Source organism: Dendrobates tinctorius, unplaced genomic scaffold, assembly GCF_039654945.1.
Source record: "Dendrobates tinctorius isolate UK_male_01 unplaced genomic scaffold, ASM3965494v1 ptg000160l, whole genome shotgun sequence".
Lineage (NCBI taxonomy): Eukaryota > Metazoa > Chordata > Amphibia > Anura > Dendrobatidae > Dendrobates > Dendrobates tinctorius.
This window is the reverse complement of record NW_027361827.1, coordinates 21,522,082-21,536,340: the sequence shown is the minus strand read 5'-3', so window position 1 is coordinate 21,536,340 and position 14,259 is coordinate 21,522,082. Positions and strand designations below refer to the sequence as shown.

Here is a 14,259-nt window from a genome sequence, read left to right as displayed (position 1 = left end):
TGAGCAAGCAAATAGCTTTTTCTTTTAACCACAGCCACCAGTGTATTTTAAAGGTGTATTCTCAACAGCATAAATGGATAAACTTGTAAAATGTTTGTGAAAACAAGCAATGTTTCTCTTATTTAAAACTCACTATTTTCAAGAATGGAGGGATTTTTAATTTTATAGTTTGTTGGTTCTAACCTAGTATATCGGCCACTGCTGTAATCTCTTACAGTGGACATTTTCCTTGGGAAGGAGCAAAGTGTTAACAAGCTCTTCACTTTAGAGCTTGTAAGCAATGCTGCGGAGGCAAAGCTACATCTGCTTGCAGCATGAGAGTGCGCACAGTTCAGACCAGTGGCGCAACCAAGTCGCCGGTCCAAACTGTCAATGGATCAGGAGCACACACCCTGCAGACAGAAAGCCGGGAAGCTGGGGAGTAGTTCCCTATTGAAAATTCTCGTGACGTTGCCTTTATTAAATAAGGTGAAACTTTAAGCTAAAGATATACGATGAATTTGAATGTGGCTAATTTGTTCCAAAAATGTCCAGGATTGCCTCATTAATCCCATAAGCATTGCAGAAATTGAAGCAAATCCCAGAGGATCACTCCTGTTCATACATGTAAACTAATAGCCAGTGACAAAAATATTTGCAACAAATCAACTGCGATTCCATCCTTATTTTTTAATTCAATCCATGAAAAAAAAGGAAAAGCTATGCAGTTTTCATATATTCTATTAATTTTCTGTTTTTGCATGTTTTCTGCTGTTTGTGTATTTCACCTGGCACCTCTTTTTGGAACTGGTATTGACTATTCTAGTTAGCTGGCAATTATAAGATCCCAAGTCAATATGCCCTAAATATCTGTTGTCAGGAATGGAATCTAGGGAGGTTATGTGGGACTCATGAACTCATGCCTCTTCCATTTAGGTGTCTCTATATCTCCTGTATGTTTTAGCTGAGAGTTGCTATAAATATATATTTATATATATAAAGAGAACTGATTCATGCTGCCCAAACTACAAGGAGCATGAGTCAGATTTTTGCTGCACGATTACAGTCAGGTACATTTTTCTCTGAAACCCTTCCATGCTTTAGAGAAAGTAAACTACCTCCGTCCGGTTCTTCCCAGCACTGTTGCAGGTGATTGACAGGTCCAGTCCTATGTAGACATGAGGGAAAGAGCCAACCTAAGCCCCCATCAGTGCCTTAAAATGGGACAGGGGCAGTAAAAGCTAATGACAAAGTGCAGCTAATACAAAAGTGCTTTCACTTTGGTACATATAAATTGCTTTTTTTTATTGTCTTTTGATTGATTTGAAAAAAGGTAGACATTGTTGGCTGATACTGCAGCATCAATACAAAATGTATCATGCACCTACATTACCTGTTATGTTTGTCTTTCCACTCTCCTCTGACATTTTTTCAGGAGCAAGCTGCAGAATTGTCATGAGGTCAGAAACTTGTGGTCTGCTTTGTGCAGAACGCTCATTCAGTTCCAGAGTACATGGCAGAGAGAGACAATCCTAATTACAAAGAAAAAAGTGCGCTTTACTTGAAGGCTAAGCCAAATGGAATGGCCTTAGAGTAAGGCGAGAAAGATTTTCACAACAGAACCATGCTGTCTCACAGTGAAAAGCACATCTGACATCAACCTTAGTGATTGTTAAACAATAACTGAATTTGAAAGAGAAACCAATGCTAATGTTCATCTGCAAAATCAAGAGATTGCTTGTCAAGCAACCATAAAACAGTCACAGTTGTACCATTTGGCTTTACACTAATATGGCCAATATCATAGGTGTGAGCAAGTTGTGGGATGCAGTGACAGGTAGGAGGCAGAGCAAGGGTTAACAAGTTTTATAACAGGGGAATACTCCATGCAGGGAGGTAAAGGGTTAAACAGTGGATTAAACAGTATAAATGGCAAAGGATATTGGGAGGTAAAGAATAACGGTTCCTCAAACTGTAACTCCTGCTGGGGACTTAATAGCGCCAGCAATGGCTGGCGCGGTGTCTTTTCCAGGAAGGTCCTGTGGGCATCAATGCCCCATCTTTTGGCGGCAGTGGCCGGTCTCTGGTACCTTCAGCTGAGCCTAGTCCATATACTACAGTGGCAGAAAAGGGTACGGGCCACAGTCCTATACGAGCCCAACGTGGCTCTGCAAATATATTCTGGTGAAATCAGGGCGAACGTGTCTGGGCAAATATTCACTGGCAACATCACCAGTGTCAGTCCTGTACTCAGTCCCTCTAATGAGGCACATGTACAGTACTCATGGACATGGAGCATATGGCACCTTGTTCTCTGGTAGTCATGGGCTCACACTGTATGTCTCTGTCTCTCTGTAGTCACCAGGCACACTGCACCTTTCTCTGTAGTCACCAAGCACACACTGCACATTCCTCTCCCTCTCTGGTCTCCGCTGCTGGTGGCGGAAGACAGCGGGCACTGGTCTGCACTCTGGTGATGGTCTCAGGACAGGGCACTCCTCTGCGTGGCTGCTGCTGCTGGATATATAGCTTCCCTCAGTGAAGCAGTCCCTCTGCAGATGTCGTGGGACCCTGTCAATGCAGCCTGATGTGGCGCTGGTGCTCTTTGTGGGGAGGGGACCTGGAGCGCGCCGCTCACCTGACTGCACACTGCCCTCTGTTTGCGTCAACCTGCTCTGCTGTGCGTGCTTTCCCTTTTATTTCCCCTCCCCCTCTGTCAGGAGGAAGGTCCCACTCACTCATACTTCCCCCAGGCCAAAGGGGAAGCTCCGCCTCACTAAAGCCTCCCCCAGAGAACAGGGGATGCAGCCTTTCTAGTTCCGGACCCAGCACACAGGTACCCGTGGTCTTGTCGTCCCCCTTACATAGGTATATGAAAAACTAGACCTACATCTGGAATCTGTCACCAGGTTTTTGCTACCCCATCTGAGAGCAGCATAAAGTAGGGTCAGAGAGCCTTAATCCTGATTTTAGTAAATTCACAGTGAGTTTACAAGACACCACCGGCACATACAGTAGATGCAGCATGGAGTGTGTGTGACCTAGGTAAGTCACAAACACTCCATGCTGCATCTCTATACTGGTTGTGTCTAAGAAACCCGATAGAAATTTACTTAAAAATAAACGGATTGAATATACTTTTTGTGTGTGTCGAGACTGAAATATCAAATATTTTTCATACACGATTTATCTGCTGGATTCCTCTTGTATTAGTTTGGATTGGAATCCTACCCGTGCACTGACAACTAGGAGTGCGATGCTTCTTACATTTCCCAAAAATCCAATGCATAACTCTTACAAATTGAAGAAGACAGGCCCAACCCTACTGATTATTATAAGTTCTGTCTGAGGTCCATTGTGTTAGGTTTAATAAAAAGGAAAAACACAGCATGCATAACTTTTCTTTTTTCAGTTTAAAAACTGACATATAATGAAACCCAGAAGCATCCCATAATATAAACAAATATCTAAACAAACAGACAAGCAGAATGTGTTGTAGTTATGTTGTCTGTAATCTATACAGTTCTTGCAAACGTTTTAGGCAGGTGTTGAAAAAATGCTATAAATTAAGAATGCGAATGAACAAAAGAGAAATATAAATCAAATCAATACAGTGGCTTGTGGAAGTATTCACCTCCTTTGCTTTTTCTCTATTTTGTTACATTACAACCGGTGTTTAAATATTTTGTGATCTGATTTGTGTAATGCATCACCACTAAATAGTCAAAGTTGGTGAAGTGAAGTTAGAAAAATATAGGCATAAATTATATTTATGGAATCAAATAACTAAAACTGTGTGTGAGGGAGCGGGGTTTAAAGAAAATTGCAGAGGGTTCTCTGGACAGATGAGTCAAAATATAAAATATTTGACTGTAACAGAAATCAGTTTGTTTGAAGAAAGGCTGGAACATTAAGTGTCTGCAGGAAATAGTGAAACATGACGGAAGTTCCTTGCAAACTTGCATCTCAGCAAGTAACGTTGGAGAAATGGGCAGGATTAATAGGGTGCTGACGGCTGAGAAATACAGGCAGATACTTATCCACAAGACAATACAATAGGGGAGTCATCTTATTTGCTTCAAATTTATTCTGCAGCAAGATGATGACCCTACCCCAAACAATGCAAGTAAGAACTATCTTAAGCATGAAGTAGAACAAGGATTCCTGGAAGTGATGACATGGCCCTTAGAGAACCCTGATCTCAATATTATTGAGCTTGTCTGAGATTATATTGAAAGGCAGAAGCATTTGTTCAAGCCTAAATTCACAGAAGATCTATGGTTAGTTTTCCAAGATGTTTGGAATAATCTCCATTGCAAGTTCCTTCGAAAACTGTGTGCAAGTGTACCTAGAAGAATTGATGCTATTTTGAAGGCAAAGGATAGTTGCACCAAATTGATTTGAATTAGAGTTCTATTTTGCTCATTCACTTAGCATTTTGTTAATTGATAACAATATACTATTAACTATGAATGTCTATTTGAATACCTGTGGTATTTCTATTAGTGTCTATGTAATATTTTGGTGGTGGTTGTGTGTTTTTTTAACTTTTTTAATTAGATTTTTTTATTGAAGCAATTAAAGTTGATATTTTAATTTATTGAAACAAAGCATGGAGTTCGACGGTGAGCTATTACTGGTACTGCAAAACGCTCCTACTAAGAATCTTTTTCAAACTGTGAAAATGATGATAACGCCCAACATAGATTGGTAGCATCTGCTTTTCTTGCAGGGAGCCCTTGTGTGAGTAAATTTCAATTTTTAAAATAGCTTTCTCACCTTTTACCTAACACGTTTTATGGGGCTGACAATAGACTGTTCTGGACGTCACAGAATCACATTTGGTAACATTAGCACTAGAGTTAGGTGTGTATTCAACATTATTATTTCATGGAAAATTATTAAAACAGACATGTCAGGAAAGCTGAGTAATACTATGGATAAATCAGAAAGACTGGGGAGATCCCCTAAGTAATATTGCTAGAGATTTGGGTGTTAGTTATGTAAGGAGATGGACATATTGCCCTATTCCCCCTTGAAGACTTCAATGCTATTGTTATAATGTCAGTGTTATTGTGATGGATATGTGTAATGTGAATTGTGATGGTGATATATTATAATATGTTGCACTGTACTGTGAGGAAGTTGTTTTCTGCCCAGCAACAGGCAGTGATTAGGGTAAGAAAGATTTAATGTCTGGGAGTAGCCCATAGTGCAAAGAACAGGGATTATTTCCTTCTAGATCATCAGACAGGGTCTAACTTGCAGCTAGGGTAGACATTTGGTCTGAGTGCTCAGCAAGGCTGTATGCAATGGGTGTTTTGTGGCAAGAGATAAAGGAGATTGGGACAGAGATAGCATGATCCTGAGGAATAGATCGAGACAGAGAGAGATAGAGTTACAGAAATGCAGAGAAAAGAACAGTGCCAGTTCAGAGTAGCCAAGTAAGAAGGGTCCGGAGAAGGTACGCATAGCAACCTGTCACCAGAAATAATGCTATTAACCTGCATATATGCGGTTAATCTGACGATTAATAGCATTACTAACCTGCCCGGCGCCTGCAACCAGCCGACTGAGAAAATTAACTTTATTCTCCCTGGCAGCATTCGGTTTCAATATACAGAGTGGTGTTTGTAACCGCGCCCCTGGCCCTGACTGACAGCCAGCCGCAATGCAGAACCCTTGTCAGTCATTGCAGGGCGTGTGGTTACAGATGTCATTTTATATAATCAGAGCAGTGACTAAACCTGCGACGGCCCCACACCCCATTACTAAACCGAATGCTGCCCAGGAGAATAAAGTAATTTTTCTTCCCGCTGCATTCATCTACGTGCCGGCGCCAGGCAACATAATAACTGTTAACCTGGATGTTAATAGCGTTGTTACTGGTGACAGGTTCCCTTTAAAGGTAACGGGCCAAGATGAAATAAAACGTGAAATGAAGTGAGTACGCCAAGCGGTTGTTCCTAAGTGTCAGAAAACTTAAAGCTGAGTCCTGCTATATTGCCAAATCCTATCCTCTATGAGGAGAATTGAACGCAGAACCGCGGAAAGAGAAAATGACTTTCATGAACTGTACTGTGGTGCTAAGCTGGGTGGTGGTGGAGGAAATGAGACCAGTGGAGGCAGGTATGTGTGAGGCCGAGGAAGTATCGAGACTGTGTATTGAGATGCTCTGTATTAATGAAGAAACATGCGAGAAGTTGTCCACCTGCTATCATGTGTAGATAGTTGCCATGCAATGACTGTTTAGTAAAGCAACACATGTTAAGAACTTGTGGTCTACTTTCATAAACTGGTTAATATTCAGTCCTGGCCAGTTGAAGTCAAGGGCATCATACAGCCTGCGAAGGCGTATCGCTTTCACGACATAAGTCCACACACCCGTGGACATAAAAAAAGAAGACCTCACCAGCGACTACCACCCCACGCCACGTTATAGTTAAACAACTAAAACATGTTCAGCTTGTGAGCTATGCAAACAAGCATAACATTTGTAGAACTGTTGCATCTCCTTGTGGAACACCGATTTGGTAAAGATGAATGAAATGATAATGAAATAAAATCCACTAGATTTATTAAAGGATTTAAAACTATAATTGTGACGCTAGTCACTACTCACGGACTAGCCGTGAGGCTGAGAGGTCCAAGGTTTATAGCTAGGAAGGTACTTCATAAAGGAAGAGACAAAGGCATAGTCAGTTAATGTTCTAATGTCAGAATACCAGGATAGCGGATCAGAGCAGAAGGGGTTAAACAGACGGATGGTCAGAATGAGGTCAAAGGTCAGGCAACAAACGATCTACCAACAGAGCGCAAGGCACAGAGAGACAAACCACATAGCAGCTGAAAGTACACATGGCAGAGATCTGAGAGCAACAGTCCAGTTAAGTAGCTTGACAATCGCCTGGGATAATAAGCACCTGGAGACAGCCAGCACCTCACAGTCTTAGATTGGACTGCCGAGCTGTCAATCAAAACACTGACAGCTCAGCACGCCCCTGCACCAGACTGGACACCTAAGCTTTCAAAGTACTGACAGCTTCAGCATGCCCCTGTACCAGATTGGATGGCTGAACTGTAAATAACTGCATCCCAGACACAGGAGTGGAACTGTGACAATAATAAAACAAAGTGGCTAAAGCACAAGTATTTCACACCCTTCCTTTTTGTGTTTTAACCAATGTATTTTGTTATTGTTTTAAACTACCTTTCATAAATATAGTGGATTTTATTCTGTTCTCCATGGATAGAGCCATTTAACTCCATTTTTTTTGGTTATCCAATCCATGTCAGGAAGGATTACAAATTCCCTGAACTGATTACCTCTTACCAGCTCCAAATAATCTTTTAACTAAAACTATAGAAATGTGATGTTAAAGATTCATATTTACCAGAGTTAGTCACATTTGATTATACATTATTTGGTACTGAATTTCTGGTGACTGACAGCCTCTGACAGTAAGGCATATGTTCAGTACTTTTGTGATAATCAGATATAAAGAACTGTCTAAAGCATGTCCACAGTAAATATTTATAAGAAAGTAGCTGTACAGATATTTATCTTGCCTAAAGCACTTTATCAAATTACTTGTCATATCAGATAAAGTGTGTTACACAAATTTAGTAGTGTTTACTTGCCGCTGCTAAACTGTGCTGCCATGTACCTCTTTTGTGCTTGGAGGAAGAGCGTGGAATTCTTCCAGGAACATATTTGGCTTCTGGTTTTCATTTATTGATGTGTTCATTCTACAAAACAAATAAAAATCACATGATAATTCACAGAAGTTTCTTTTAGACTACATTCAGTAGCTCTCATTCTCATTATATAATATGGGTATTATGACTTTTAGGTGAATCCATTGCTCACAAAGGCTGCTATTCTTATAGAAGATAAAAGTTATGTTTATGCTATTCCTCCAAACCAGATAAACCAGTCCACCAACTTCAATCTGCTAGAGTGTTTAGCATACCATAGTTAAGGTACTGTCACACTTAGCGATGCACCAGCGATCCCGACCAGCGATATGACGCGGTCAGGATCGCTGGTACATCGCTAAGTGGTCGCTAGTGAGCTGCCACACAGGCAGATCTCACAGCGACATCGCTGGGGACGGGGGTCGCTACTTACCTGTCACACTAGGCGATCCTGCGTCCTCCTGCCCGGCTCCACGCGTCGCTCGTCGTCACAGCAGGAAGCTGACGACGAGAAACAGTCCAGCCTGTTCTCGCGCGATCAGCGATAACCAGCGGGGGAGCGGGTTGTAGGTAAGTATCACACACAGCGATATCGCCGCGCGTGCGGCATCGCTGTGTTCATTAGCGCTGATGCCATATTCATGTCAAAAATAGAATTAAAATAAAAAATATTTTTATTCTCACCTTCCGACGTCCCGCGCAGCATTCCTGCCTCTCTCCACGCTCCTGTCCCAGTAATCCTTTGCGAGAATTACCGCGATGACGGCCGTTCTCGCGGGATCGCGAAGTCTCGTGGTCATTCTTGCAAAGGATTACTGGGACCGGGAGTGTGGAGAGAGGTGGGAAGACTGCGCGGGACGTCGGAAGGTGAGAATAACAATATTTTTTATTTTTTTTAATATTTTACAGCTAATCGCTGGTCTCCCGCCTGTCACACGCATCTATGCGTGCTGGCCAGCGGGAGATCAGCGACGAAAAAAATGTCCAGAGGTTTCTTGCAGTGATCAGCGATACCGGCAGGGGGGCCGGTCGCTGATCGCTGTCACACCTAGCGATCTCGCTGGTGAGATCGCTGTTGTGTCACAAAAGTTGTGACTCAGCAGCGATCTCTCTAGCGAGATTGCTATGTGTGACGGGGCCTTTAGTTACAGCCGGCACCGTGATTCATTGGTTAGAACTATGTTCTCCCCGTGTTTGTGTGGGTTTCCTCCATATACTCTTGTTTCCTTCCACATTTCAAAGACATTCTGATAGGGAACTCAGATTGTGAGCACCATAAGTGATGATGATGTTGATATGTGTACAGCGCTTTGTAATTAATGGTAATATATAAACAAATAAAATAAATAATGATGCTCCTTATGGCAGTTTTCACATTTCTGGGAAACATTACTCATGCTCTCATGAAACTTGGCCCAAGTGCTGGGTCTCCTGATCAGAGCTAACAGTGTCATACGCATATACGAGACAGTTCGGGTCAGGAAACCCAGCAATTGGGCTGAGGATTTTGACACACATCCGTTGTATTTCTGAATAAAAACAGGGTGAAAGTGATTAAGTGGCCAAGTAAGTCTTCTGATCTGAACTCAACCGAACATCTGTGGGAAATTCGGAAGAAACAAGTTAGTTGAGAAAGAATCACTCTCCATCTAGCATCTAGGCTGTAAAAAAGGTCATTCTTGAAGAATGGAAAAAGATGTTGCAATATGTCACCAACTCGCTAATTCTATGTCTACAAGATTGGGTGTTGTTCTTAAAAATCATGAATGTCACAAAAAATACAAGATGTAGTAGATTATAGTTTTTTCCACATAGGAAACGCTTAGCAGTTAAAAACGCAGCATGCTCATTAATTTTGCAGAAAAGTCCGCGTTTTTAGCTATTTCCTATGAGTTCAGAAGACGCGCGGAAAAAAATGCATAAAAAACGCGCGGAAATAAAACGTGCGTTTTCTAGGAAGGAGTCCGTTTCTGAAGCAGAAATTTTCTGCATACGTGGGCACATAGCCTTAACCTTATTTTTCTGGTATGTGTTAAAAAATGTTCTGTGAAACTCAAAATCTTTTCAAAATGTTGTTATTGATTAAAATCTTACTTTCAAAGGGGGTGATGTTATTTATATTTTCACAGCATGACTAAGTTCCTGTAGCGCAAATCTATCTCAAAACCATTCACCAAAAAATTACATTGATATGTATCAGAACTTATATACATCAGACATGGGGAATGGACCTCGTGCTGCCATAGATGCCCCATTACATGGTTCCTATTCATAAGAAAAAAGGATATCATATTCCTGACATGATGAATACTAGAGTCAGTAGTATTCATGCTCATGAAATTGCCTAATTTATACTTCTGATGAACATTAACCCCTTTACGACCTTTGACGTATCCATACGTCCAGGTTGGCTGGCACTTACTGACCTTGGATGTATGGATACGTGTCACGCCAGGGCTGTGAGAAGCCTGGCGTGAGATGCAAAGGGAGGGGGTGAGGGAGCTGATAAATAGGACCCTCATGGTCACCTTATGCTGACACCTGTGCTCCCTATAGCCCTAGACGGGTCCCCCCCATGCACTGTCACATGCCTAAGCCCAGGCTGTTCCTGGGTCTTAGCCCTAGATAGTGAGCTGGGGCAACAAGACGGTAGTCTTACTCCTACAATAAGTCAACACATGGAAAGGGACATACAGGGGAAACACATAACAAAGGATATCCATAGGAATCAAAAGGAATGCAACAATTCTTTCAGGTTAGTAAGACTCAGGATAGTAAAACCTATTGCTGGCATTGGAGGAAGCCAGAAGTGGGTTTAAATAGTGAATCAATAGTGTACCAATAAGCAGCAGCTGAGACCAAAACCAAATGGAATCTCAATATCTCTCATGCAGTGCAGGGTGTTAGATAAGTGATCTGATATTATATAATGATGTCCCATCCTGGGACAATGTAAAAAAGTAAAACAAAAATATTAGAATGTGTAAAAATATTTTTTTTCAAATTCCTAAATAAAGAAAAAAAATATATTTTTCCAATGAATACATTAATGTAAATAAAAAAAACAATAAAAAGTACACATATTTGGTATCACCACGTTCGTAACGACCTTCTCTATAAAACTATCCAACTAGTTAACCCCTTCGGTGAACATAGTAACATAGTTATTAAGGTTGAAGGGAGACTTTGAGTCCATCTAGTTCAACCCATATCCTATCCTAACTTGCCCTAACATGTTGATCCAGAGGAAGGCAAAAAAAACCCATGTGGCAACAGTAAGCTTCACATTGGTGAAAAAAATTCCTTCCTGACTCCACATACGGCAATCAGACTAGCTCCCTGGAACATCGTAAAAAATTAAATAAAAGATGAGGCAAAAAACAATACTTTATCATCATACCACAAAAAGCGTAATAAAACGCGATCAAAAAGACGGATGGAAATAAAAATGGTACTGCTGAAAACATCATCTATTTCTAGCTAAAAGCAAGCAGCCATACAGCTCCATCAGCAGAAAAATAAAAAAAGCTATAGCTCTCAGAATAAAGCGATGCAAAAATAATTATTTTTTCTATAAATTATATGGGGCCATTATATACTGTATGCAGTGTTATACGGGGCCCATAATACTCTGCTATTGTCCGTCCTAAAATTAAGTATGCAGTCACTTTGTGTGACTACAGACTTTTGAATCCCCCCCGGGGGGGCTGCTATTCCGGCACAGCCTGGCATCCTGTAAAGAAAATATAATGTCCCGTCTGTCATGTAGTTTGTGTGTAATGCACGTCACTCACTTTAGGATTGAAGATCTCCTCAGGTTGCATGGTCCCAGATGTCACCACACATTGATAGATAGACTTTACTTCCTTTTTTATCATATCAACTTTACTCAACAAATTCTGTTCAGTCACAGACACCGCACAGTAATTCTCACCAATCACAGTTCCTTACAGCTGTGCTGTCCCTTGCTTTCCTGCCAATCTTTGTCTCTGAAATGTACCATCCACACCGGCAGCTTTCCGAACTAGTTCTTGCTTGGGAATCCCCACCCATTTTCCCCTCTGAGGGTGAAATAACGGATGGCTCTTCCATAACTTTTCAAGACCGTATGTTGCGTAGACTTGTCCTGTGTGACGCGACCCGCAGGTCGGTAACTAAAACAACAAGACAAACAAGGGAACATCGGGGACACAGTTACAACGGTGGGCCCTACAAAAGAGAACGGGGACATGGAGACCTCCTGCTCTCCCCTGAGGCAGTGTCCCTGAACACTCCTAACGTTCCCTATACAGGCTCTTCACCCATCGCTGACCAGGATACCTGAATCCCTCACTAGCCCTGCACCTATCCCTTACTAGGGAACTGGTTATTGCGGACACTCGTCCCACTGCTGTGCTAATATAACATTAGGGAAAACAACAAATAGGGAAAACACACAACTTAGCTTTGCTCTGCTGCAATTGCTCCAAGCAACAGAGTACGGCACCCGGATACAGCTTCCACCTGAACAGCTGATACACCAAAGCTCTGGATGAGCTGCAAAGCACTGCTCCCAATAGCTCCTCTTTCCTCCAAGTTTGGTTGGGGAATGAACAATACCACCAACAGTGATTCAGAGCACCTGACACCTTTTTATAGGAAGGAGGGGAGGGTTAACACCTGTTGACTAATTTACACATGTAGTAACCCCAGCGGCCACCGGGGGCAACACATTAGCAGCAACCAAGGTTGTAATAACCCCAGCGGCAACCGGGGGCAAAACTAACATTAAGCCAGAGGCTTGAAGAAAAAAAGGTTATATGTGAGCCAGATCTGCCACAATCCAAACATGGATTGTGACAGTACCCTCCCCTCAATGAGGGGCCTCTGGACCCTCAAGACTGCTCCTCACCAAGAAACCACCTACAGTGAGGACGCCGAGATCCAGAGTTCACCTCAGCAACTGCCTGACACTCAGGTTTATGGCATATGTGCGCAGATGGAAGTGGCAATGTATGCTCCGGAGGCACCACAAATCTCCAGCGCGCCGACCTGGGGAACGAGTTGTGTATGGGCATATTTCAGGGTAACTCCAGCTGGTAAGTCCCTGGGCCGAGGATGGCCAACACCCGATACGGCCCGATCACCTGAGAACTCCAGACCCCAGCAACACACTTCCACTGGATGTTTTTGGTGGCCACCTGTACATACTCGTTCACACACAGGTCCGGACCTGAACATTTATTGTCATACATTCGTTTGTCACAAGACATTGAACTAGTTATGGAACTGACAACAAAGGCGTCCCCCTGTGTCACCACACTAACACCCCCGCAATTCACAGAGGGAACCACCACCCTCCGACCCCTCCTACTACGATGCCTGCGCCTTCTCAGGTTTGGCTAATGGCGAGGGTTGAGGCTTGCCCTACTCCCCGGCAGCACCTATGCTGCCCCCACTGGAGAGGAAGGGGACGGTTGTAGAGAGACAGCAGAGACAGTAGTCCCCAAGCAGCAGCCCTCACACGACTGATCCCAGCTGACTACCTCCCTAGACCACCAATCTATTACCGGGTTGTGTTATTTCAACCAAGGGAGGCCTAAAATGATAGGTACTGGCATTCCCTCCAAGACGTAGCATGACAGGAACTCCTCATGATGTCCTATACGCAGAGGTATGTTATCCACAACTTGGGTCAACCTCCCCTGACTCAGTGGGACAGAGTCAATGGCCTGGACGCTTAGGGAATTGACTAGCATCCTACACCTCAGGCCATGAGTCTGGACAAAGCGAGCATCCACCAGGCTGACTCCTGCTCCACTGTCCACAAGCAACGGTATGCCCTTGGGTACCCCGCCAACCACCACTTCTGCTGACATAGTACCTTGGGAGGGCAAAATGGAGGAAATATACACTTCCTGGTCATCTCCCTCCACACGACCAGAGGACCGCGACTTCTTAGCTGGAACAGATATTTTGGCGCGCGTTGGGCAAGCCTTTAGGACATGATCAGTCTGCCCACAGTAAAAACATGCCCCCACCACTCCACGAACCGTAGGCAACACTGTATGAAAACTAGCTCCTCCTACTTGTATGGGTTCGTCTTGAGGTTTGGCACGCACTGGGCAGGATCCTATGAAATGGCCCGGCTTCCCACAGGAAAAACATACCCCCACCCCATGGTGAACCGCAGGCAACCCCTTTTTAGCAACAACTACTCCGAGCTGCATGGGTTCCTCAGTCCGCACTGGGGTGTCCTCCTTCCTAGTGAGGACTATAGGGGGCACATTTGGGGTATGTCTCTCCCTGAGGTGTCTATCCACCCAGATGGCAAGGGACATGGCAGCCTCCAGCGACTTGAGGGCTGCGTACTGCACCAGAGTATCCTGCAACTTTGGAGACAGACCCTGCACAAAATGACTCCTAAGTGCAGGGTCATTCCACTGCGTGTCAGTGGCCCACCTCCTGATCTCTGAGCAGTACTTCTCAGTAAGCCGGGCTCCCTGCTTGATCCTACGGAGTCGGGTGTCCGCCAGGGAGACGCCATCAGGATCCCCATACACTAGCGCCAATGATGCAAAGAACTCGTCCACAAATCGTAAG

At 43.4% G+C, this 14,259-nt stretch overlaps 1 protein-coding gene across 1 annotated transcript in view; it reads right to left on the bottom strand.

The window, feature by feature from the left end:
* LOC141052398 (uncharacterized) overlaps positions 1-14,259 on the bottom strand; it is a 55,095-nt gene that overhangs the window by 21,035 nt on the left and 19,801 nt on the right. Inside the window, exons 4-5 of the mRNA XM_073549630.1 lie at positions 7,647-7,728; positions 1,373-1,511 (exon numbers count right to left, since the gene is read on the bottom strand). Coding sequence (XP_073405731.1) covers positions 1,373-1,511; positions 7,647-7,728 — 221 coding nt within the window. The remainder of the gene's footprint in view (positions 1-1,372; positions 1,512-7,646; positions 7,729-14,259) is intronic.